The 23718-nt window shown below is 53.0% G+C and overlaps 12 protein-coding genes across 12 annotated transcripts; 7 read left to right on the top strand and 5 right to left on the bottom strand.

The window, feature by feature from the left end:
• Positions 1–1258: 1258 nt before the first annotated feature.
• BDW74DRAFT_181639 (uncharacterized protein) lies at positions 1259–1846 on the top strand (the record flags this gene model as incomplete). The annotated part of the gene is made up of 1 exon (XM_073730074.1): positions 1259–1846. The coding sequence occupies one exon, from the start codon at positions 1259–1261 to the stop codon at positions 1844–1846; it is 588 nt and encodes a 195-aa protein (XP_073580359.1).
• Positions 1847–2013: 167 nt separating this feature from the next.
• Positions 2014–3960, bottom strand: BDW74DRAFT_159843 (isocitrate lyase/PEP mutase family protein). Its single transcript, XM_073725517.1, has 3 exons — positions 2837–3960; positions 2306–2787; positions 2014–2251 (listed from the first exon to the last, which is right to left on the bottom strand). The coding sequence occupies exons 1-3, from the start codon at positions 3312–3314 to the stop codon at positions 2195–2197; spliced, it is 1017 nt and encodes a 338-aa protein (XP_073580358.1). The 5' UTR covers positions 3315–3960; the 3' UTR covers positions 2014–2194.
• Positions 3438–5656, top strand: BDW74DRAFT_187253 (putative MFS transporter; the record flags this gene model as incomplete). Its single annotated transcript, XM_073731439.1, has 5 exons — positions 3438–4011; positions 4149–4351; positions 4420–4691; positions 4757–5399; positions 5461–5656. Exons 1-5 carry the CDS (start codon positions 3883–3885, stop codon positions 5654–5656), a joined length of 1443 nt encoding a protein of 480 aa, XP_073580357.1. The 5' UTR covers positions 3438–3882.
• A 526-nt stretch (positions 5657–6182) lies between these two features.
• BDW74DRAFT_187247 (transcription factor domain-containing protein) lies at positions 6183–8956 on the top strand (the record flags this gene model as incomplete). Its single annotated transcript, XM_073731438.1, has 4 exons — positions 6183–6269; positions 6303–6805; positions 6861–7774; positions 7822–8956. 4 exons carry the CDS (start codon positions 6183–6185, stop codon positions 8550–8552), a joined length of 2235 nt encoding a protein of 744 aa, XP_073580356.1. The 3' UTR covers positions 8553–8956.
• On the bottom strand, positions 8630–9476 carry BDW74DRAFT_71649 (uncharacterized protein). The gene has a single exon (XM_073733531.1). It carries the CDS (start codon positions 9308–9310, stop codon positions 8708–8710), a length of 603 nt encoding a protein of 200 aa, XP_073580355.1. The 5' UTR covers positions 9311–9476; the 3' UTR covers positions 8630–8707.
• Positions 9459–10444, top strand: BDW74DRAFT_170078 (DUF614 domain protein; the record flags this gene model as incomplete). Its single annotated transcript, XM_073727103.1, has 2 exons — positions 9459–10158; positions 10209–10444. The coding sequence occupies 2 exons, from the start codon at positions 9459–9461 to the stop codon at positions 10442–10444; spliced, it is 936 nt and encodes a 311-aa protein (XP_073580354.1).
• A 593-nt stretch (positions 10445–11037) lies between these two features.
• Positions 11038–14040, top strand: BDW74DRAFT_159829 (PalH/RIM21 family protein). The gene has a single exon (XM_073725516.1). It carries the CDS (start codon positions 11447–11449, stop codon positions 13811–13813), a length of 2367 nt encoding a protein of 788 aa, XP_073580353.1. The 5' UTR covers positions 11038–11446; the 3' UTR covers positions 13814–14040.
• Positions 14041–14225: 185 nt separating this feature from the next.
• Positions 14226–16503, top strand: BDW74DRAFT_71630 (MFS transporter). The gene is made up of 3 exons (XM_073733530.1): positions 14226–14635; positions 14699–15623; positions 15675–16503. Exons 1-3 carry the CDS (start codon positions 14364–14366, stop codon positions 16344–16346), a joined length of 1869 nt encoding a protein of 622 aa, XP_073580352.1. The 5' UTR covers positions 14226–14363; the 3' UTR covers positions 16347–16503.
• A 577-nt stretch (positions 16504–17080) lies between these two features.
• BDW74DRAFT_181632 (uncharacterized protein) lies at positions 17081–18445 on the bottom strand (the record flags this gene model as incomplete). Its single annotated transcript, XM_073730073.1, has 1 exon — positions 17081–18445. The coding sequence occupies one exon, from the start codon at positions 18443–18445 to the stop codon at positions 17081–17083; it is 1365 nt and encodes a 454-aa protein (XP_073580351.1).
• A 718-nt stretch (positions 18446–19163) lies between these two features.
• Positions 19164–20078, bottom strand: BDW74DRAFT_181631 (kinase-like domain-containing protein; the record flags this gene model as incomplete). The annotated part of the gene is made up of 2 exons (XM_073730072.1): positions 19164–19690; positions 19760–20078. The coding sequence occupies 2 exons, from the start codon at positions 20076–20078 to the stop codon at positions 19164–19166; spliced, it is 846 nt and encodes a 281-aa protein (XP_073580350.1).
• A 776-nt stretch (positions 20079–20854) lies between these two features.
• On the top strand, positions 20855–21438 carry BDW74DRAFT_159827 (uncharacterized protein). Its single transcript, XM_073725515.1, has 2 exons — positions 20855–21038; positions 21116–21438. The coding sequence occupies exons 1-2, from the start codon at positions 20985–20987 to the stop codon at positions 21353–21355; spliced, it is 294 nt and encodes a 97-aa protein (XP_073580349.1). The 5' UTR covers positions 20855–20984; the 3' UTR covers positions 21356–21438.
• Positions 21439–22182: 744 nt separating this feature from the next.
• BDW74DRAFT_170075 (uncharacterized protein) lies at positions 22183–23337 on the bottom strand (the record flags this gene model as incomplete). Its single annotated transcript, XM_073727102.1, has 3 exons — positions 22183–22504; positions 22568–23058; positions 23113–23337. The coding sequence occupies 3 exons, from the start codon at positions 23335–23337 to the stop codon at positions 22183–22185; spliced, it is 1038 nt and encodes a 345-aa protein (XP_073580348.1).
• Between the last annotated feature and the right edge of the window lie 381 nt (positions 23338–23718).

The following is a 23718-nucleotide window of genomic DNA, read 5'->3' as shown; positions in this document are numbered from 1 at the left end:
GACGTCGCAGCGTAGTAAAGATCAAACCAGGCCGACAGGATTCCTTTACTGATATCATACCAATAAGTTATAAGTCTAGCAATCTGTTCCGCGGTCCGGCGCCGTCCTTGCTCCACTTAATTCATAATGTTTTCTCGATCAAGATCCTCGCTATCAATGAACCCCTCTCAAGGAACGGAGGGAGCGGCGGGCTAGCACCTATGCTAGACACAGGAGCTTTTCGGGCTTTCTCGTAACAGTGCAGGATTGGCCTGCCACTGTGTGGTAACCGTGCTAGAATCTTAGAGACATTCTGCAAACACTTTGTTGTTTCGTTGCCTTTTTATACGGCCCGACCTCCGTCTAGAGCTCAGACTGCTTTGAAGACGGTCCACGAATACCCCAGTTGCTTTGAAGTGGTCTATGCCATTGCCGCGCTTTCTTGGTTACTGGGAATATACATCTATTTAGCGGGACTTGAGTAGGTCTTCCGCTGCTGGCTGACCGGCGGTCCAGGTACTTGTTCTAGTTAAACATCCACGCGGACTATTCCGACATCGAGGTCCAGACAAAATACACGGGGCCTGAACAGTAGAAGGGCATAGTGCAGATACCAGCTGACAAGCCTGTAAAAAGGGGGAACAGGCATGAATCTGGTCATCTGCAGTCTGAAAGATTGTCTTCGCATTGCACACCACTGAGCTCATCTACTACCGGATACCTCGTAGCCGCCTCTCAACCGCAAGAGACATTCGAATCTCAACGAAGATAAACACTAATTATCCTGAAAGCTCAGAAGAAGTCTCCTTCAAGCCCTGCACATTCCCTCCAAGGGTTCCATACCTTCAAAGTCTTGACTACTCGGAAGCACAGCTGATGCAGCCTATGACGTCAGGGCCACACGACACCAACACCCCTCGACCTCTCACAGCGCCGGACTCGCCAGTAACTTTCGCCACCGACCGCATCGCATGCAAGATTCCACCCATGGATCTCGATCGCCATGACATCTCCCGAGCCCGATGCCACGCCCCATGAGGTCAACGGCTATTGTCTCTCGCCCACTCTTGTTCTTTGTCTTGGCCGGAACAGCGGACGCCAGACTATATCATTGTGCATTATGCGTTGGAGGAGGAGGGATATATAGATCGTTCCTCTGACTTTCCATTTTGACCCAGATATCAAGTTCAATCTACCGTCGAAATATTGAATATACATACATACATACATACCATATACCATATCATATCAAAGCCAACACACTACATCACTCATCAAAATGAACCCTTTCGCCAACTCTCAATCTGAGTCCCAAGCCCCTCAGCAAAACCAAGCCCAAGCAACCCCCTCAACCCCCTCGCACACCGAAGCTCAAAAACGCCACTTCTACGACTCCCTCTCAGACTCTCAAAAACAAGAAAAAAGCTACAAAGAATGGGTCCAGGAAGCCTACGTCTCGCAATACGAAAAATGGATGCCGTGGCTGGAAGACCAATACTTAAAGTGGTTCGGCAAGGGCGATAACAAAGCCTCGTACGTCGCGAAGGACAACCTCTCGAAAACAAAAGTCACAGGCAACGCGCAGATCGACCAGCTGCAGGACGACACGAATAATCTGCTTGGTAACCAGCTGGGCGAGAATGGGCTGCTGGCGCCGGTAGGGAATGCGCTGTCCAAGGAGGGGATCAATCGCGCTGAACGAGGGGGGAAGGATGAGGGGGGGTCTTATGGGGGGCCGCTGGGGGGTGTGACGGATCCAGTTGTTGATGGGGGGAAGAGGGTTGGGTCTGGGGTTGTTGAGGGGGCGAGGGGGGTTGGGAGCTCGATTGGGGGTGTTTTTGGGGGTGGGAATGGGGATGGGAAGTAGATAATGGGATTTGAATTGGACACATGCGTGGCATCATGAAGGTTAGGGGCTGACATCGGCTAGGTGTGTGGAATGGGAGTGGGATGTCCTTAGGATACTGTGTACTGAGCTTATGATATTTTGACAATCTGGGCTGTGGCTATTTGTTTTTGTTTGTTAATAACTAATTTATTCGATTGTGCTGATGAGCATGTCCCTATTCCATGTAATGATATCATCGATGGCTAGCCCTAACTTCGCTGTGTAGCAATAGCGTTCAGCCTTTTGAACACGATAAGACACATCTTATCCTGACATAGTACTCAGAACGTGTATATTCATGACTATATATGCAGTTTATACCCCGGCTTACTTGGGCGGATTGACCAGACCATTCTGGTTAAATTCGTACCGAGTCTCCCGCTCCTGCACACGGTTAGGTAATGAACAAAAGACCGCAGAAGGGAATAAGATACATACCCAGTATTTGTTGAAGCCAACCCCCTCGCAGACATCCGCATAACTCAAGATCATCGGCGGCGCCCCCTCAGTCATGCTCTTCTTCAAGGCATCCAACGTCTCGCGGATACTCTTCAGCTTCGCTGCAACAAGCGTCCACGGGTAAGCGACGGCGCAGAACCCGAGCTCCGCTAGATCCTTCGCAGACAGATTCTCTGTCTTCCCACCTTCGATGATATTGGCGAAGGTAGGGATGCCGAGTTCCTGGACACATCGCTGCATCGACTCCCTGTCCGGTAGGGCTTCGACGAAGACGGCGTCGACACCGATGCGCTTGAACTCCTTGGCGCGGGTGAGGGCTTCATCCCAGCCGTGGATCAGAGCGTCGCTGCGGGCAAGAATGAAGATGTCCTGGCCTTCGTTGCGGGCGTCAACGGCAGCCTGAATACGAGCGTAGGCCTCACCGCGGGAAACGACGGACTTGCCCTTTGTATGGCCGCAGCCTGAGCTAGTCAGCGGCGTCTGGCTCAATACATGAATAGTAACACTCACGTTTAGGCCACGTCTGATCCTCAATCATAATCCCAGCCGCACCGGCAGCTGCAAACGACTCGACCGTCCGCTTGACATTCATCGGGCTCCCGTAACCTGTATCCCCATCTGCCATGACAGGGACATTAACCTGCCGCACGACCTCCTGGATTCTCTTGCACAGGTCCTCCATCGCGATATACCCCGTATCCGGAAGACCAAAGCTGCTGGCGACTGTGTACCCGGCCAAGAACACGATAGGGAAGCCGGCTTCTTCGACGAGGCGCGAGGACAGCCCATCGTAGGAGCAGGCGTGAGCGATGATCTTGTCTGGGCTGTTATGCGCTTCTAGCATCAACGATCGGAGGCGGGAGGCTTGTGCAGAGGGGATTCGGCCGCGGACATTCTCGAGTTTGATGGTTAGCGAGGTGGCCTCGCCATTGCCGGCGGAGGTTGGCTGGTCGGAAGTGGTGAATTGGAACGGGTATGGAGTGGACATTTTCGTGGACTGGAGATATGTCCTTCGGGAAGAATCTGTATGCAAAAGTGAGTTTCAATGACCCCATAAGAGGATATATAAGTATATGTATCATCGCGGCAAAGAGCGTTGAGCGCGGATATTTCTCAGACGAGGCCGATGCGGCAATTTGGCAATATCCGCGATATCGGCAATGGCAATGGCCAAGTTTTCCACCGAGAAATGAGGAGTTAACCTTTGAGCCATTAGGGACTCGCCTTTAATCCAATGGCCAGGTGTCATTTCCAGTTCTCTCTCCCCATTGGTTTCGGTATGGCTTTGGTTCGAAGAGGGGATTGTCAACGGGGGCGGATAGTGCCAGTTAACCAGCTGGATCGTTTCGCTCCCTGCTACCCCGTGGGGAGGAATTGCGGAGAGCGCGGTTGGCAAGGCCTTGCCATTGAATCTTGAGTCAGCGGGTTAGCATGTCAGCAGGCCCTTTGCGGTTACAGCTAGTTCTGCGCAGATATCGAAGAGTATAAAGAGGTAACGGTGTTGTGAAAAGGGGTCGTTCCTTCTTCATCCTCACAATCTCGCTTCAATCCCCACAATGGCCGCCACCAAGAAAGAGAACTCCCTCCATCTGGAGACTGTCCAGCCCGAGGATACGGGAGACGTGGAAAAGAACGAGCAGCCGGTCCATGTCTCGGCAACTGAAGAGGCTTTTATACGCAAGAAGGTATGGCACCATTTTCTCAACCCATGGTGGCCTGACACTGCTCCCTGACCTGCCAAGTTTGACCGTCGAGTTTTGCCCATTGTGTGCATTCTCTACGTGTTGTCCTATTTGGATAGAGGTACACTCCTCTCTATCAGACCACCAGAATTTGTAGACTCATTACTCTAGGAAACATCGGCAATGCGAAAACCGCTGGTCTCGACAAAGACCTGGGAATCAGTGACTCCCAGTGGTCGTGGGTCCTGAACGCTTTCTACATCTGCTACGTGCTGTTCGAGTGGACCACCGTCTTCTGGAAGCTATTTCCCGCCCACATCTATGTTACCGGTTTATGCATTTGGTAAGTGTGAAATGTCCACGCTTCTGTCCATCTCTTGTCTTTTCTAGCCAAAGCTGAGCATTGCCCAGCTGGGGTGCAGCCGCCATGTGCGCTGGAGCGGTGGACAACATGGCTGAGCTGATCGTCTGCCGGTGCTTGCTGGGCGTCTTCGAGGCTGCCTTTGGTGCCGGTGCGCCCTACTTCCTGTCTCTATTCTACCAGCGTCGGGAATTAGGATTTCGGGTCTCAATTCTCCTGGGCATGTCCCCCGTCGCCAATTGCTTTGCCAGCTCTCTGGCCTACGGCATCACGCATATCAAGCACTCGACCCTTGAATCATGGCGGTTCCTGTTCATCATCGGTGTGTCTCCGTTTGTCTACTCTAAGCCTGCCTTCAAGCCTAGTATACAGCACTAATCTGTGTAGAGGGCGCACCCACCGTCCTCTTTGCCATAGTCGTATTCTTCTTCCTCCCTGACTCTCCTGGCACCGCAAAGTTCCTGACCGAATCCGAACAAACCACCGCCGCTGAGCGCCTGCACACCGTCGACCACACCGCCAAAAACCGTCTCGACAAACGCCAGGTCCTTGCCGGCTTAACCGATTACAAGAACTACGTGCACACGCTCATCCACTTCTGCTGCAACTTTTCCTTTGCGGGACTCTCCAACTTTCTCCCCACCATTATCCAGCACATGGGATACACATCGATCAACGCGCAGGGCCTCTCGGCACCGCCGTACTTCGTCTCGTTCCTGTTCTGCGTTGCGGCGGCAATATTCTCTGATCGGTATGGCCGCAGAGGGCTGGTAATCGTGTTCTTCTCGACAGTCGGGATGATTGGTTACTTGCTTCTTGCCGCGGTTCAGGACGAGAGCAAGGTTGGGCCGCGGTATCTGGGGATCTGGCTGGCGACGTGCGGCGTCTTCCCTGCGCTCTGTATCAACATTACCTGGCTTTTGAACAATCAGGGTGGAGACTCGAAGAAAGGTGCTGGCATGGCGTTGCTGGCGGTGTTTGGGCAGTGCTCGAGCTTTGTTAGTAGCACTGTCTTTCCGGATTCAGAAGGGTGAATATCCTGCTCCAACCAAACCTGTTAAGTATGCCCTGCTCACCATGTTCTTCTCTAGTCCTATATATATTCGTGGCTGTGCTATTGGCTGTGCTTTGACTGGCTGCATTGCACTCATGGCCGGAGGTTTATACCTGAAGCTGAACTACGAGAACAAGAAGCGAGATAGGCTGTACGGACCGATTACCGACGATGTCAGGATTGATGTGACAAAAGATGGTGATGCAAACCCCCGTTTCCGCTACTTGGTTTAGCTGCATATGTGCCTGAAGCAGCTCCTTGTGGGAAGATAATCTGTAGGACTTTTAGATCGTCAGATACTTGATAGTACGTTGCGTTATATGCTATATATGCTCGCCTTGAAGTATGCAGAAGTTGGAGACTGTTTGATATTATTTCTGTAGACGTTGGTAACTGAGAGACACAAATACGTTCGTGGTTAAAGTGTTGATTATCTGTACAAAATCTAGAGACGTTTGCCACATTGTGCAATTGCCGACACTGTCCAGCAGGAAAGAACAAGCTTGGAATCGCGCTGACCTTAGCGTGGAAAGATCCTATTCTTTCCCATCTCTCGACAGCCTATGAGAGGTTCCGTTTAACAATCTCTAGCCGATCCTTTCCTTGCCTCCCCCGCTCTCCAGCTTTCCTAACATCGGGCCCCCTGCGTGCTGCGTACTTCTGCGGAACATCTCGGCATCTTTTCCATCATCTCAACGTCCAGTTTACCTATTTGACCAGAGATCGTCGACCTTGGTGCCACACAGCAAGACAGGCAGGATGCAACGGCCCCCACGAAGCAGATCAGCAACACAATACAGCTTCCAACGAGCCTACAAAGCATGCATACCCTGTCGACGGAGAAAAGTTAAATGTGAACCAGACACAGATCCTCACCAGCCGTGTCGACGCTGCCGGAAGATGCGCTTGGAGTGCCAGTTCTCGTCAAAGCAGCCGTGGTCGAGGACGAAGAACACCGGGGACGACGGGCTCGGACACGTTCAAGATGACGTTTTAGGATCTAACCCAAGTGACACAAAGAACCTTGATGCTGCAGCGGGAACTACTGATTTGGCCGGAAGCGTTGAAAGCCACGAACCGTCACCCTCGAGTCTGACTCTGGCATCAGCAGCTGCGGAGTTAAGAGACAGCGAGTGCATCTCTACAACCGTGTTGCAGAAGCAAGTGACTAGCGGGAATGACGCCTTGGATATCCTGTTTGATGCGGCGGCGCAGGTAGGCTCGGGGTCGCGCGCTGGCGATGGCCAGGTTGCAGCTCCTGATGACACCACATCTCCTTTCGACGTTCGGGCAGAGGAGAATGTGATCAGAATTTGGGAGGGATGCAGGTTTGTCAAGATGGGTTGGTTCACGGCAGAAGAAGCGCTCTTGTATACAGACTGGTCAGTTGGGCTACATCAGACTGTGAAGATGACCTTTCGTCTAATACTATGGCAGGTTCTTCCGCAACTTGGCGCCGGTGACGGCTCCCATATTGACAGATTTCTTTGCGAATCACAATACGCACTACTGGCTGATCACACAGGAGCCAGTCCTCTGCTGCACGATCTTGATGATATCCGCGCGGTATCATACGCTGCCTGGTCCATCTGGGAGCTCCAGGGGATTCTACATTCACAATAGACTGTGGCAACACTGCCAACATCTGATCTTGCGGATAATGCTGGGGCAAGAGAAGCTGTCCAAGGCTAAGACGAGACATATCTCAACAATTGAGGCACTTCTGCTCCTGTCGGAGTGGTATCCACTGGCCTTGCACTTTCCCGTTGAAGCAGACGGATGGGATTCGGATTGGATGCTCACAACACACACGATGCGAGACCCACCTTCCAACACAGAGGAATGTCTTATGCAAGACCGTTGGAGGGAAGATGTTGTGGAGCCAACGAGACGGTCAGACCGAATGTCCTGGATGTTGGTGAGCTCAGCACTTGCGCTCGCGCATGAACTCGGCGTGTTTGACTCAAGGGACCATATAAGTAGTTCAAAAGAGAAGGGTGTGATCACAGGTCCTGACGTCAAACAATATTTGCAAGACCTGGAGCTTAGGCGTCAGCGTCTTCCTTCGCTGTTGTTTGTGATTGCGAACCTACTCGCCTCTCGTATTGGCTGCACTTCCATCATGCCAGAGCCCAGTAAGCAGTCAAACCTCGACAGACTGATGGCAGTTGACCCCGAATGGGCGCGATTCATGATCTCGTGGGCGAATATAACCGGTTTGACCCGGACTCTGCGAGAGAGGTTCTTCAAAGCCGCTGAGACTGCTGGTAGCCAGCAGATAGATTTCGAACACCTGGAGCAGTGGAAAACTCAGCTCGCAGCATGGAAAGACCGGACTCGGAACAACCGAAGTATGTTCTAAGGACGATTTAATGAGTGACTCATTGACCTTGTATAGGCTCTAACTATGATAATATCCTGCGGATTGAGTATCAGTACCTCAGAGTATTCGCAAACTCCCTCGGTGTTCAAGGAATAGTTGAGCGCGTACTAACTAACACCCCATTGCGAGGAACCATAGACGCAACGTTCGTCTCTCAAGCCCGTCAACTGAACATGAGCAGGAACGAGTACGAGTTCATAGAAGAAGTCATCGACGGTGCATGTGCAATCCTCTCACATATTGTTGCCCTCCCTAACCCCCGGTGTCTTCCGATGCGGGTTCTGTCACGCATGATCAGCTCGTCAATATTCCTCCTCAAAGCCCTAGCTCTGGGAGTACGAAAGACCAAACTGGAAGAGTCGCTGCACCTGCTCGATACGGCGATTGCCGCCCTCCTTTCAAACCCCCTAGACGATATCCATCTTGCTTCAAGGTATGCGACGCTCCTAAAGACGCATGTATCGCGTCTGCGTCAGACGTTCGCCAGCTCCAGTCATAGGGATGGTGGCCAAAACAACGCAATAACCCAAGAAGCGAGCCGCGAGTCAGAGCAACCACTCGGGGCGTATTTTGCATGGGACGCCGATATCATGAATTGGCCCACCCAGGTTGACCTTGAGGACTGGTTATCTCTTCCACTGGATCCGCTGATGGCCCCATTTGGGTCCTGGGACGGAGCACCGCCGAACCTGGGGCTGGACTCGGACCCATTGGACCTGGACTTCATCTGGAACTTGCCCCCATGATGCGTGAACTAGAGCAATTGACCACTGCAGCATTGCACGGACGGTATCGAAATGGATGGTGAAGATTCGCGGGCATAACCATGCGCCCGAGTACGCGCGTATCAGCCGCGAGGCTTACGGCGTATCTATACGAATGTGCTTACACCCAAGAAAGGCTATACTGATAATCTGTGCGTCGGCTGCCGAACAGACGTCATTTTACGCATCGACTTGACGCCCTGATAGCCGATCTCTGACAAGTGTGGAGCCGAAAGACGAAACAAAAGTGCCAGGCAACAGAAATAAAAAAAGACATTCTTAGCCCGTGGCAGTGTCTGGTTTCGAGAGTGGTAGAGTGCGTGTTGGCCGGTCTGACAAAGAAGGCGCTTACAGCGTGTGATGTGACAGGGCCGCGCTATGTGATGGGCACCGCATCCCCACGGAACTATCCATTTCTCTAACAGGCCGTCGAGCCAATCAGAATCGTTGCATGTGTGAAAAGCGCTCGGGACCATGCAGGCTAGCCTGGTAGGCCAGCGCTGCAATCCATCGTCCAGACGATCTTCCGAGCTCGAGAGTCGAGCCACTCGCACCTTGGTAAGATGGACTGGGATCGCCCCCGCAGAGCAGGCCACCGTTAACAGCAGCACCGTTCGGACTCGGGGTGCTTTTTGGAAGTTGACTCGAGATTTTCTCAATGTTTTCTCTTCTTCAGTGCTCCTATAGTCACTCTTTTCGATCGACTCCAGTAACCACCAGAAGGCGTATCTGAAGCACATCTTGAGTACTTGATGCTTAACACGACCTACTAAGTAGACACTGCCTGCTTTCTGAGGTCATCAAGATCCTTACTCGTCGCTTGGTACTTGGCGGCCAGCCTTGAACGTGCCCGATATGAATCCAAAGCTGCGGCTTGACACCTCCAATATGGGAGTCAACAATCGCTATTCCTACGTCGCAACGCCGGTGGAAATGACTCCCCCAAATCAGCACCATCCGCGACTTCCGTCTGCGCCAGAAGATCAGAGCACTTACTCGACCCATCGATCACCTCCCATCGCCATCGAAAAGACACAATTTGCGTCGCAAGATTCTCAGGGTCCGGATATTCAACATCACCCCGCGATTCATGCTCCTCTTGCGGACACTATACCAGAGCATACTGTGCCAATGCCTGCTGAACAGTACACAGAGCAACCAAGCTCTCCCGGTCCTCTTCCGATAAAGACGGATCCATATACACAGAGACCCGAGAGTGCTCGTCAAGATATGGCCGTCGCGCCCGACGCAAACCCCCTCCAATCACCTACGATACCTTACTTTCCTCCACCAACGAGGGCAGCAACTGCTCCAACAACGACAACGAGTAACTTCGCGGCGTACCATCAGCCAGGGCAGATTTCGCATCCCAATCAACAAATACAAGGCGGTGGATGGAGTCATGGTCTATGCGACTGCTCGAGCATTGGGACATGCTGTCTGGGCTTCGTCTGTCCTTGCATCCTGTACGGCAGAACGCAGCACCGACTATCCAAGAGGTCGAAGAAGGAGGATCCGACGAACATGCTCGGGTACGAGACATGCAACGGTTCCTGCACAGCCATGTCCCTGCTATGCGGCTGCCAATGTGAGATCGAGTTCCCGCGCGGCAATGCTGCCATGACTAATAGATACTAGGGCTTCTGGCGACTATCCAACACACTCGAACTCGCAGAGCGTACGGGATACAGGGCAGCATCGCATCTGACTGTGTCCGCGCGACCTGTTGCACGTGCTGTACACTCATCCAGGACGAGAAAGAGATAAGAAAGCGAGAAGAAGAGAGAGCAAGTGCAGCCAGAGCCGCCGGGGCTGCGCTGGTATCTCCGTACCTAGCCCCGGTGCCGATGTCGTACGGTCCACCCCAAAGGTGACCGGACTCCGGATTCTTGACCCTGCGACGAATAACGAGCCGATATGAGATGATTTCTGCTTTTGAGCGATTTGATGCAGGATACCCCCCTTATGACGAGATTGTGTCTCTGTAAAGCTAAAGCTTCTTCATGATTGACGGTTTACCGTGTCTTGTATCACATAATAAGCGGTCAAAGTATGTAGTTGAAGCTGTTGACGGGTTCGCAATACTATACTTTCCCTTCCTGCAGACCTACAGCAGTTGTGCGAGGCTGGTTGAGGATTCGATTCGGTGCATGGCCTAGGCCTCGCCTCTGTACCTCCACCAGCACCGGCGTGCAGACAAGGCGCACCTTGCTCGCAGCGCGGGTAACTCTATTTGACGGAGATCGATGCCGGTTTCCATCCAATCCAGCGATAATGATCAAGGATGATTCTGTAAAAAAAGAAGAGAAAGGAGATCGGATGGTGGGCGGTGAGAGACGGTGAGGCCGAGATCTGGACCCCCGTCAGTCACTCCGTCCGTGTCCGTGTGCTTGTCCAGCTTACTGTGGCGCAACTCCAGAAAGGCTTCTTTCCCTCCTCGATCTGACCGATCAACCCACAAGAACTCCTCCGCCCCTCTAATCACCATATTACCTCATATTCAGATTCTTTTCGTCTCGAACGTTATTTGTATCGCCTATCTCAGCTTATCAACTCTCCCGCTCGATCCGACGTCCGCCCGTGTCCCGTCTTACCTGCATCTCCTCGCCGATCGATCGACTCCAGCCCCGACCGTCTGCCTGACCTGACCGACCGCTTGCCCCTAACCCAACCGACGATCCGGCGCAGTGATGGTCAACTGAGCGAAGGACCCTGATAACCGCCATATGCACACAGCATTGATGCTCGTGATACAGATGCTCCCACCGCGTGCATGAGCTGGGCTTGGGCTGCTTTGGTCGCGACGTGACGTGACGTGTGCGTGTGCTTGCCTTGCTTGACTTGCGTATAGGTCCAGGTACCAGCCACAAGTCACCATGGAGGAAGACGATGACGGCCGCCTCGCCCCCCGGCAAATCTGGGCGCGGCCAACGAGCACAACAACCAGGTCCTACGTCCCTGGGTGCACCCCTTTCCTTCTCCCCAGCGACGGCTACGTTTATCTCAACCGCACGTATTCGATCTCCCTAGGTGAAAATGCCATCTATGATCCCGCGTGCACGAGTACGCCGACGACGACCGAACACGCCGGTGCCGCGCTTGATATCCACGACCCGTTCTACTCGTCTGTCACGCCTCTCCTGTATGCGATGGGGTGTGCTACTGTTGTCAGCTACCTGCTCGTCATCATATTACTTATAACGCCGCGGACGTTTTATGTTGGGGGTCCTGGTGGCGGCGCGAATTTCCTGGGTCGCCATGGGATGGTTAGCGGCTCGTACAGCAATAACTCGTCTGTCGTGGGTGTTGGCGGGCGGCCGTGGCTGCAGAAGGTCGCGGCGCTGCTTGTCGCTATATCGTTGACGATAGCGACTGCTGATTCCTTTCGGGTTGCTGAGAAACAGTATGATCATGGTTATTCGGATGCTGAGGCGTTAACGTCGGAGGTGATTGACGGGACGGAGATCAAGGTCGTCCGGATCATCTCGAGTACATTTTTATGGCTGGCGCAGGTGCAGACGCTGATTCGGCTTTTCCCAAGACATAAGGAGAAGGTTATGATCAAGTGGGCGGGCTTTGCGCTGATAGTCCTCGATACAATCTTTGCGATTCTGGATAAGTTCTTGGTCAAGACGAATACGACGCGGCCGCGTCTTTATGAAGATGCCATTCCGGCTCTCAGCTATCTATTCGAACTTGCTTTGAACCTGCTATACGCCGCTTGGGTGATTTTCTACTCATTGTCGAAACATCGATTCGCCTTCTTCCATCCTAAGATGAGGAACATTTGCCTCGTTGCACTGTTATCGCTATGTGCGGTTCTTATACCTGTTGTCTTTTTTGTTTTGGATATCGCGAAGCCGGAGATTGCTGGGTGGGGTACTTATATCAGGTGGGTTGGTTCCGCGGCAGCAAGTGTTGTCGTTTGGGAATGGGTTGAACGTATTGAAGCTCTGGAACGAGATGAGAGGAAAGATGGAATTCTGGGAAGGGAGGTCTTTGATGGCGATGAGATGATTGAAGTTACCCCTTCGGAAGAGGTTGATTGGCCCCGTCAGCAGTTCCATGGGCATGATCGCGGGGGAGGTACCGGGATGTCGTCGGCGTGGGGAGGCGTGATGGGGCTCGCTCATCGGCCATTAAGGCCCCGGGGTGGTCGGAATGTACAGACACAGCGTGAAGGCGAAGGTCCTGCTGCTGCAAAATCACGGAAGCGAAGACCTGCCAGGCCGACGCCGCCACCGGCAGCTGTTACTCCGGTCAGTCGAGCTGACACGACTAGTGCCGCGAGCACGGTCTATAATGTGCATTATTACCCGGTCTCGAGCCCAACGCCTCCGGTTGCTATGCCTTTCATGGAAGAAGAGGACGAGGGTCCTGATGGCGATGGCGAGAAGGAACTCACCGTGATAGAGAATCAACAAGCTAGCTCACCGACACAGAATACTTCCACCGATCCAGGGCGAGAGCACTCGCCGCAGATCGTAAATGTGGACAACAGATGGCGAACCATCCTCAACCCGTTCAAGAGCAGACATGCGGCTTTACCTCGCGAGATCGCCTCAGCACAAGCAGAAGAAGAAGGGTTCCTCAGCCAAGATGACCAGCGAGAGCCAGACGAGGAAAACCCGCCGCACAACCCCCGACACCGCGAATTCTTCTCATTCCACCGAATGTCCGAGTCCGCATCCAGGCGGCAGAGCGGTGCCGATCAGTCGCTGCCCGTAACCGTGATTCCGGCGCGTCGCCGCGGCCAGCACACATGGTCGCCGCAATGGTTCACGGACTCGACCCTCGACGACCGGTCTTCAAGCCGCCGGACTGCGCCACGGCCTCGCGATTCTCGCATAAGAGTTATTCAACCGCAGGTGCAGAGCGCGGCGCCTTGGACGGCCGCCGATATGGAGACGTCGTTCAGCTCCATGGATTACGAGCTCCGCTATGATCCTGAAGCTGCGGCGCTTGTGCCGGAGGAGTCGTCCGACCACCACTCCAGCTCTCATCCCGCGCAGGGAGAGACCCAGATCCAGCCCACTATGTCTGGCGGACATCGGTCTCCTGTAGAGGGTCCGTCGGCGCCGGATGGTGAACATGGACATGGCGGCCAGGAAGCGCAACAAGATGAGCCAGCACCGGCACCGGTGCCGCAGACGCAGACGCAGACGCAAATACATACTCACGATCCGCCGCCGGATACCGGGTCCGCGTCTGGGACCGGGTCGGCGTCGCACCCTCAGCGATAGCCGGGGTCTTGTCCCTCTACACTCTCTTTTTCTTGTGTTTTATTGTCTTACTTTGAATTTAGCGGGGAGTACGGCGGCAATCACGGTCAGGATCTTCTTCCACCTACAGCATAGTAGGCTTTCTTTCGGCTTAAAATCTGTTACTAGTATATACTGGGGAGATACGGGGTTTGGAGATATTGCATGGTGATGGTGATGGTGATGGTGATGGTGATGGTGATGGTGATGTTATAACTTAGATACCCTTGATATGGAGATCATATATGAATCTATACTTTTATTACCTTGGTTGAAGGCAGTTTTTCTTGGAGTTGTAATTATTAGAGAAGATAAGACAGTGTCACGTGAGCCTTGATAAGCGGAGGTTATCTCGTGCGGAGTCACGACGTCAGCGAGCCTCCTCACCTCCTCACCTCCTCACTGCCTGCTTTGCTTGACTTCTCCGTGACAGCCAGGGCACGAGCCTGATTTGCTTTTTGTGCTGGAGGCTGACCCTCTGAGTTCTTGAATCCCTAGCTTACGGAGTAATACACTGCCCTACCGGCGCATAATGACCGGCTCAAACAGTCAGCCGCTGGTCATCGATAAACGCGACTTCGACACCAACCGCCGCCCAGCAACTCCCCACGAGTCCGAAACACAAGAGGACCAGGTCCTGCTGCAATTGCGACCAGTCTCGAGTCTCTCCGCTGGTAATCGGTTTAGCGACAACAATGACGGGCTCCTGAGCGATGTGGTCGAGGAGATCGTGGAGCGGGATCGGCGGAAGATGGCGCGGAAGGTTGTGCGCATTGGGAGCTTTGTTTGGGGGGTAATTACTTGGTGAGTCAACTATCATTTTAGCTCTGATGTGGACATTCTCTAATGACTGTTGATGTCTGTCAGTCTCGGCGCAGGAAGCATCACGGCGTTTTCGTTGTACGGCCCGCTGCTGCTGACCCGGCTGCACTACACCCAACTACGGGTAAACGAGGTCTCCATTGCCGCGGGGATTTCAATGTATCTCCCCGTTTCTTTAGCGGGATACCTCTGTGACCGGTACTCGCCGTCGCCATTGACCCTATTCGCGGGAGTCGCCTTCGGTGTCGGATACCTCCTCGCCGCGTTGACGTATAAGAACGGGCCGCCCCCCGACGCAGGCGGGACGGGCTGGCCGTTCTGGGTGATGGTTGTGGCGTTCATATTCATTGGCGTGGCGACATGCAGCATGTATCTCGCTGCTGTGACGACGTGCGCGAAGAACTTTGGCCGGGGCAAGCACAAGGGGATTATCCTTGCCGTTCCTATTGCGGCGTTCGGGCTGAGCGGGATGTGGCAGAGCCAGGTTGGGACGTACTTTCTGTGTGAGCGCTTGGAGGATGGGAGGTGTGGGGATGTGGATGTGTACCGGTATTTTGTCTTTCTTGCGGTGTTACTCTTGAGTATTGGGATTATTGGCATGTTTGCGTTGAGGATTGTGGATGATGAGGAGGACAAGTATATTGATGAGGCGGTTGAGGAGCTTGAGCGGAGTGGGTTGTTGGCGGAGAGCGAGTTTTTTAGACCGCGTGGTGAGGTGCATGCTGCGTATGGGACGTTCTCGCAGGATGGGCAAGGGGAAGATGGATCTGCGGATGAGCAGTCTGTTACGATGTCTGAGGAGATGCGGGAAGCTGCTAGCCTCGAGAAAGAGCGTGAGGAGGAGGAGCGCAGGAAGAAGAACTGGCTGCTCAACTATGAGACGCGGACCTTTCTCGCGGACCATACGATGTGGTGGCTTGCGTTGGGCTTCTTCCTGGTTACTGGGCCGGGAGAGGCGTACCTCAACAATGTACGAGTCTGAGCCCCAACTGTTGACCTCCTACTAACATTCCTGTTTCAGCTGGGAACAATCGTCCAAACCCTCAACTCCGACACCGCCGCCGTCGTCGACGCCCACCCGGCAGGCCTCCCCTCCACACACGTCACAATCATAGCCCTCACCTCAACGATAGCGCGCCTCCTAACCGGCTCGCTATCAGACCTCTTCGCCCCCACACGCAGCAGCCACAACTTCACAATCGACTCCGAAACATCCGCCGCCATCCCCTCCCCATCCCCAAAACACCGTCCGACCCTCTCCCGCCTTTCCTTTCTCCTCCCCTCCGCCCTGTTACTATCATTCGGCTTCCTCCTCCTCTCCTCGCCCTTTCCAACAACACACCCCGAACTCTCCCACCTGACAACCGCCCTCGTGGGCCTCGGCTACGGCAGCGCCTTCTCGTTAGTCCCCATCATCATCTCCGTCGTCTGGGGCGTCGAGAATTTCGGCACGAATTGGGGTATTGTGGCCATGTTCCCTGCTGTTGGCGCGGCGCTGTGGGGCGTTATATACTCGCGTGCGTATCAGGATGCTACGGACTCGGGCTCTTTTCCTGGTGGTGACGGTGGGCAGTGCCATGGCTGGCGGTGCTATGGGTTTTGGGCGGTGGGCTGCACGCTCAGTGTGTGGGTTGCGGTTGGGGCGTGGGGTGTTGCGTGGGTTTCGTGGCGGAGGAGGGGGGTGGTTGTTTAGCACCATGGGTGTTTAGCTGGTTATTCGGGTGTGGGCATTTTGGCGTATTTGTTTTGCTGATGAGGTTTTGGTTTCTCTTGGTGGTGATTTACAGGCGGTTTGCCATATAGATTGGATGTCCTTTGATTTTATTCGGTTTGCATAGCCTGCATACTCCTTTACACTGCCAACGTGATCTCGAGTAAAAGATATATCTACCATTTGATTCCTCAAATGCTTGGTCGTGTTAGATGAAATCTGTAATCTGCACGGTGTAGCCTACCATGTATTGATTGACCTCTAGACACGAAACAGGTATGGTGATACCTACCGTAGGTCAGACTATATGCTCGCAAGGAGCTGATAATATATTCTAGAAGTCTTTTTATTTGATATTGATCACCTACCTTCACTACAAGCCATGCGTCGCCAAAAAAAAATATGTGTACAGGGGACGAGGGGTCTATATACTACATGGGCCATAGCTAGGTAGTTCCACTGTCAACACCCACGATGCTGTTAGGGTGTAGGTAAGTACAGGTCTATAGCCAATCAACTTGTATGGCCCAGCGGTGTATATGCTGATAGATGCGTCTTCTATCTCAACAACCCATAAGCGAAAACGCAGCATGTGTCATACCTAGTTGTGCAGCGCTCGCGGCAGTTATATATGTATCTCACCATTCAGACCAAGTTTGCCGAAGACAGCGAACAGGATAAGCATCGCTGAATGCCAAAGCCATCTCCTTTCCTCGTCAGGACGTTTCCAAAACTGAAGCTCCAGCTGAAGGCATCAACTCCTCGAGGTTGACAGAGCCCGTGTCCTCCGGTAATTCAGTCAAAGAGGCCAAAATCTCAACCGTTTCCATCGTCAACGAATGCCGCGGCCCAAGGACTCTATGCCGAACATCCAAAATCTTCCCGAACAGCTTTCTCGCTTCTGCGTACTGATCCAATTGCGTGCATGTTGCTGCCAGGTTATGCATATTCATCAGTGTCTGGGGGTGCTCGGGGCCCAGGATTCTGGACGCTATGGAGACGAGGCTACGCTGGACGGACTCGGCTGCTGCGTACTCGCCCATGGCGTGCCAGATGGATGCGAGATTTGCCCGGCTGTTGAGGGTGTCGGGGTGCTCGGGCCCCAGCGCGATGTGGAGTCTTGTTAGGGCTTCCTGCTGGAGATCTTTCGCCTCCTCGAGCCGGCCCATAGCGAGATATGTCGCGGCGAGATTCGCCGTGATGGTGGTGGTCTCCGGGTGTGCGGGGCCGTACAAGCGCGTGAGTCGGTCCAGCGTCTCCTGTTGTACCGCCTCGGCTGCTTCGTACTGGCCCTGGTTCCAGTACGTGGTGGCTACGTTGGCGACGGTGCTCAGTGTGTTGGGGTGGTCGCTCCCCAGGACCCTGATTGAGGCCAGCGCGACAGATTCTTGTAAAGCTTGAGCCTCTTCCCATCGGCCTTGCATGCAGTAGGTGGTGGCCAGGGCCGACCTGCTACCCAGCGTTTCCCGGTGATCCGGGCCTAGTGCTTGCTCCCTTGCGGCTGCTACCTCGGATTGCAGTGATTCTGCAGCATCTAGCATAGCTAGGTCCCGGTATATGGCTGCGAGGATCCCTTTACTGTCTAGCGTATCGGGATGCTCGCGGCCGAGGACCTTCTCTCTTTTCTCTACGGCTGTGGCCGCGAGCATTTCTGCGCGTTTCCAGTCGCCCCGGGAGTGGCATGTGGCTGCGAGGTTTGACATGACTTTCAGTGTCTGAAGGTGGTCTTTTCCATGTGTTCTTTCTCTTTGGCGGAGAACATTGGTTTCAAGCTCCTCTGCCGCCTGCAGCGAGCCCTTTTCTCTATACATCAAAGCTAGATTCAACATGCTGTTTAGAGCACTAGGATGTTCGTCTCCCAGGGTTTGTTGCTTCTCTTCCAAAATCTTCTCCTGCAGCGCTTCGGCCTCCATCAACCGACCTTGCTTCCAGTATATGGCTGCAAGGTTTCCTCTGTACGTGTGGATGTCGGTGTGATTTGAGTGCAAGACCCTCTGACCTGTCTTTAGGACTTTGTGATAGAGTTCTTCAGCCTTGTCTAGTCTGTCTTGGTTGGAATACACTGATGCTAAATTGGCCATGCTGGACAAAGTATCAGGATGGTCCTCGCCAAGGATTCTTTCTTTGGTATTGCTCAGTTCATTGTGGAGTTCTTCAGCCTCCGCCCACCGAGACTGATAGCTTAGCATGGATGACAATTGGTCTTTGAGTATGAGTACGATCCGGTGGTCGCGCCCAAGTATCTCCTGGAGCCTCTGTATTTCGCATCTTATGGTGCGTTCTGCATCCTTCAAGACGCCGTGTGCTTCGTAGTAGTCAACCATGTATATAGGCGCATGATTCCCCATCTTCAATAATCTCTGATATAATTTCCCCAACCACTCACCAGGTTCGGGCTCTGCGGTTCTCAAGATTTGTCGATTTACCTCCTCTTCGTTGCATAGGAGATGCTCCACTCGCCTGCTTTTGTCGTCTGTGACTCCGAATCCCAGCCGATAGCATATGGCCAGTTGAGTTGATAGTTCTACTGTCGGATTCTGTATAGCCAAGGCTTCCAACTGCCGGAGGATATATATTCCAACTCGATAGTCGGAGGAATAGAGGTGGCGCAGTGAGTCACATATCTAGGCAGGTCATTTCGAGCATCAACATACTAGGCAACTAAGCTCACCTTGAAATCCTCGTTATTTATAAGCTCTTTGTCATGGATGGATAGATCAGTTTCTCTCCGCGCCATCCTAGAAGATAGAAGGTCAGACAGGATCAATCTTTATTTTGCAACGCAATAAGAGCGGCAGCCTACGGCTTTCCGTTTACCTTGCTTAGCAAGGTCCATACATCGGCGGCTCGTGTCGCCGGGTCGCAAGCAAGAGACCCGCTGAAGAGTGTGTGCAACCATTGCTTTTCTGTCGCATTCAACGTTTCATCCCTCTGTACCAATTGCATTGCGTATGACAGCAATGTGTCATCTTTCTTTAGTTTGTCCAGGAATCTCAGGGAGGAGTTTGAAGGGCCAGGGTAAAGGGTGCCATCCTCGGCAGTGATGGGGATGGCTGAGAAGTGCTTCTCGAAAATAAACCACAGACAAAGCAGGCCATATGAGAATACATCTGTTCTGAATGCTTGGGAACAGGTGAATCGGGGGTTTAGATCACATTCTGGTGCGTACCATGGCCAAGACCGCGGCACCGTCACACTCGTGCTCTCGTAACCTCGCCAGATGGAGAAGCCAAAGTCGGCAACTTTGGCTGTAAACTCTAGATCGCCGTCTTCTTCCCCTTTGAAAATCAGGATGTTCTCTGGCTTGATGTATCCGTGGATAATGTCTGTTTTCAGAAGCAAGAGTCAGCCCTATGGCTCTTCTGAAGGAAGACGGCATTAGAGGCAGGCCATACATTGAGTTTGCATGTGCGCTAAAGCACCGCCAATTTCGACGCAAATCCTCCAACGCATGGTGAATTCGATACCTTGTCCAATAGACCCCTGCGCAAACCTGTAAAGATCTCCAAAGGGTGCTTTCTGAAAAACAAGCACAGGCCACACCTTGTCATCCTGCAGCATTCCAGGACTGCTTCGTGATGGAACATCCCAGCATATCCCCTGCAACTGAAGGACGTATTCTTGATTCAGCACAACTGAGTTGCAGAGTATATAGATTTCGTTCATCAGCCGCAGCAATATCTCGTCGTCAGCTTGCACTTTATGGCTTGCCATAGCCGGTACTCTGTGCCTATTTCGGACTCAGACCCACAGAAACAGGATCAAACCCAAGCCGGTGAGTAGTCCAGAACCACCCCCTCATCATGCCTCACTGAAAGGATTGAATGGACTGGTAGATATCTGTTACAACTTGCGCTACTTTGAGCGCCACGGACGCGATCTCGAGGACCCTTGGTCCTGCCGACAATCGGCGATCCATCATACCTACTCTTTCAGCGCGAAGCAGTCGGCTTGGATAGTCATTCAGTCCCCGACTGCATTCAGCTTGGAAGTGAGGAGCTCAGAGGCGTGTACGGCAGCGTCAACCCATCCCATGACACCACACATCCAATACCTCTCCAGCGGAACTACAGCATGGAGGGGCTATCTCAACTACATAGCCGAGCGGCTGAAACAGCGCGAGCAGGAAGTCGCCGTCTGCAAGTGCTACAGTGACTTTGCGGTGGACTTCGCGTCCAAGCAAGATCTCAGCCTCTTGCGCCGGAAGCTGCGGCACGCAGTCGCGATTCTCGTGAGCACATTGGAGACGCTGCAATTTCACGAGGCGGCGTTGGCGGAGAAACTCGGGATGGCCCAGTCATTACACGAGGGATTCCGGAGGGAGGTGCGCAATCTAGCCGGCGAGCTGAGGAACTATCAGCAGACTGCGACGAAGTTGCTGGGTATGTCTGATGATATCATGGCAATTGTGAGTGTCTATTTCCCTGCCCCCTTTATCTCTATGTATAGGCTAGGTGTTGAATGAACGCATGGATCTAGTACAGCGACATCCTGAACCTGCACAGCCAAGAGCTCATCCAGACCAACGGCCTCGCCCTCACACAGCTCACGAAGACCAACGCCGTCGAAACAAGGGCCGTCATTGCGCTCGCAGACCGCGCCAGACAGGAGTCCCGCACGATGCGCATCGCCACACTCGTTGCCGTGTACTACCTTCCTGCGAACCTAGTCCTGGTACGTGCCACGTGCCATCTTCCTACTGCCATACTGTATTCTATGGGAAAGCATAAAACTAATCTAGCGAGTGATAGTCCTTCTTCAGCACGACGCTCGTCTGGTTCGAGACGGTGGGCGCGAGTGAACAGGACCCGGACAAGGGCGTATTCGTCCTGCGCATCCATCGCGAGATCTGGATTGCGGTCGTCGTGGCCGTTGTGCTTGGGGCGTTTACCCTCGCTGCGTCTTTGTGGTGGGAGTGGAGGGAGGTTAGGAGGGAAGGGAAGGGGGTTGTGGGTGCGAGTGCGAGTGCTAGTTGTCAGGGGATTCCGTGAGTTATTCTAGGATATGAGGATGTCTATGTCGATGGTGCCCTGAGAAGGTTCGCCCTGGGAGTTGTATACCTAGTGCATATATACTTGTTTGCCAGAGCCTTCAGGTTGGAAGAATTACACATACATGGACGAAATCAAGAAGAATAGAGTTTCCGCGTTCAAAATTCTACAGAGCTATAGTTATAGGTTTTTTACCACAATACCATAGTCTCGGCTGCATGCGTTCAATTTATGGCATGTAGGTAGATCTGGAGATCTTGCAGTCAAGCCAGCCCTAAGTCGGGTAGGGAAGGGTTGAGGTTTTCAGCAGAGAGAAAGGAGTAGATGATGCTATGCACTGCCCAACTGGCGCCGGGGATACAGACTTTGTTTTAGAGGATTGACGAGAGGATTGACGTCTGCTGGTTTCTCTCTCTCTCTCTCTTTTTTTTTTGGTTAAGAAGTTTAACAAGAGGACTTGCTTATGCTGAATCGCTTGAGCTCAAGGGTGGTTACCTACAGTATCCCCGGCTTAGTTAGGGAGACCTTTAAAGTCTTAGGGCGTCTTGCCTCCTTAGTTTGCCTACTTGAAGATACCTAAACCGCATGTGCTCTGGTTACAGCAATAGTATCATAAACAAGTGGCACAGGGTACTGGGATGGATGTCTTCGAATAGGTAAGGGGACGGCTATAAACCCCATTTAGTTAGGGTTAGGGCTTCGTCAACAACAAATCCGATCAAAATATTAACTACATCAGATCAGGTACACATATGTACAACAGAATCAAACAGGAAAACCAGTCACCGTCGATAAGATCCAACCCAAGATAACCCAACCAATTATCCTCAATAATACTCTCTAATCTGCTCCTCACACCACCCCCAAACCTCCCCCGCGCGCCCTGTGCCCCCTTCGTCAGTTCCCTTCATCGCATCAACAAGTCTTGTTGGGATAGACCCATGCACCCGTCCAAACGGAATAACATATACATCCCGCCCATGATTCTGCAGCGAGATCTCAGGACTAAACGCCGCAAAGAGCGCTGTACATGCTGCGTCTTTGGCGTTGTGGAGCAATGGCCACGCGAGGAGTTTCATTATTTTCGCGGTGCGGAAGAGATTCGTGTTTGTCGCGCCGGGGTTTAAGGCGACGCTGATTATGCCACCTCTGTTCTCTTTCCCGTTTTCGTTCACCGTAGAGGGGGATGATAAGGAAAGGGAGGGAGAGGACGAGCCCCCATAGCGCCTGGCAAACTCCCCCGCAAGAAACCAATTCCCCACCTTGGAAGTCGTGTAGTTCCGCACGGGGTCGTTTGGTGGGTTGGTGAGGTCGGATATGAGAATGCCCTCGGGGTGCGAGGAGAGTTCGGCGACTTGGGAGCTTGTCCAGAGGACCCGTGGCGGCTGTATCGCCTCACATCCAGATTCAGATCCAGATCCAGACTCTAATCCGGGTTCAGATTCCGGCAAGGTCGCGGGGGTGGCGGCAGCCACTTGAAGTAGTGGCAAGAGCAATTTCGTCAAAAGAAACGGGCCCAGACAATTCACCGCAAGCTGCAATTCATATCCTTGCGCTGACACACTGCCCACTGGAGGCTGCGAGACGCCTGCATTGTTGAAGAGGATATCCAGTCTGTCTTCTTTCTTCCCAAAGGCTTCAACGGATTCTTTTATGGAGACGAGATCGGAGAGTTCAAGGAGTATGAAGTCTAGCTCCGCCAGCTTAGAACCGTGTGCATGGAGGTTATCTTTGTCATGTGTTTGGTCCGTTGATACAGAAGCCTTGATAGCAGCGATCGCACTTCTTGCTTTCTCCTCTGTCCGGGCTGTGATGTACACTTTGCTGCCGGGGCCATGCGTGTACAGAGTCCTGGCGAGCTCGAAGCCGATTCCCGATGTCCCGCCGGTTATGAGGAAGACGCGGCCTTGTTGGGATGGGGGGATGTTTGCGGCTGTGAATGTTGGGCGGGGTGGGAAGACCTGCGAGAATTGGGTGCCCATTGTATATCACGAGAGTCTGGGTTTAGGATATGAAGAGGAGGGTTGGATGGGAAATACAGTGGGAGCGTTGAGATGAGTATTGAGGGAGGGAGGGGGCGGAAGAGGAGGGAGATGAGGGACAGGGGGGGTTCTTTGTTCTCGAGTTGCTGTGCGACATCAATAACTACTAGAGTTAGCCTGGGACTATCTATCTAGTCCCAACATGGCTGAGTCTCGCAGGTCTCTGTAGATTTTTGCGTCAGAAGCCATCTCGGAGATGTAACGGATTCTTTTCGCTGACCAACCTTCTCAGAGTGTATAGCGTCCCCCAGCCCTAGACTAGTATACAATATACTAGGTGCAATGGCATCTACCGGCAGCACCCCCGGAATTCCTAGACGA

The sequence above is a fragment of the Aspergillus multicolor genome (genome assembly GCF_047715735.1).
Source record: "Aspergillus multicolor strain CBS 133.54 unplaced genomic scaffold BDW74scaffold_29, whole genome shotgun sequence".
Taxonomy (NCBI): domain Eukaryota; kingdom Fungi; phylum Ascomycota; class Eurotiomycetes; order Eurotiales; family Aspergillaceae; genus Aspergillus; species Aspergillus multicolor.
This window is presented reverse-complemented; position numbering and strand designations above follow the sequence as displayed.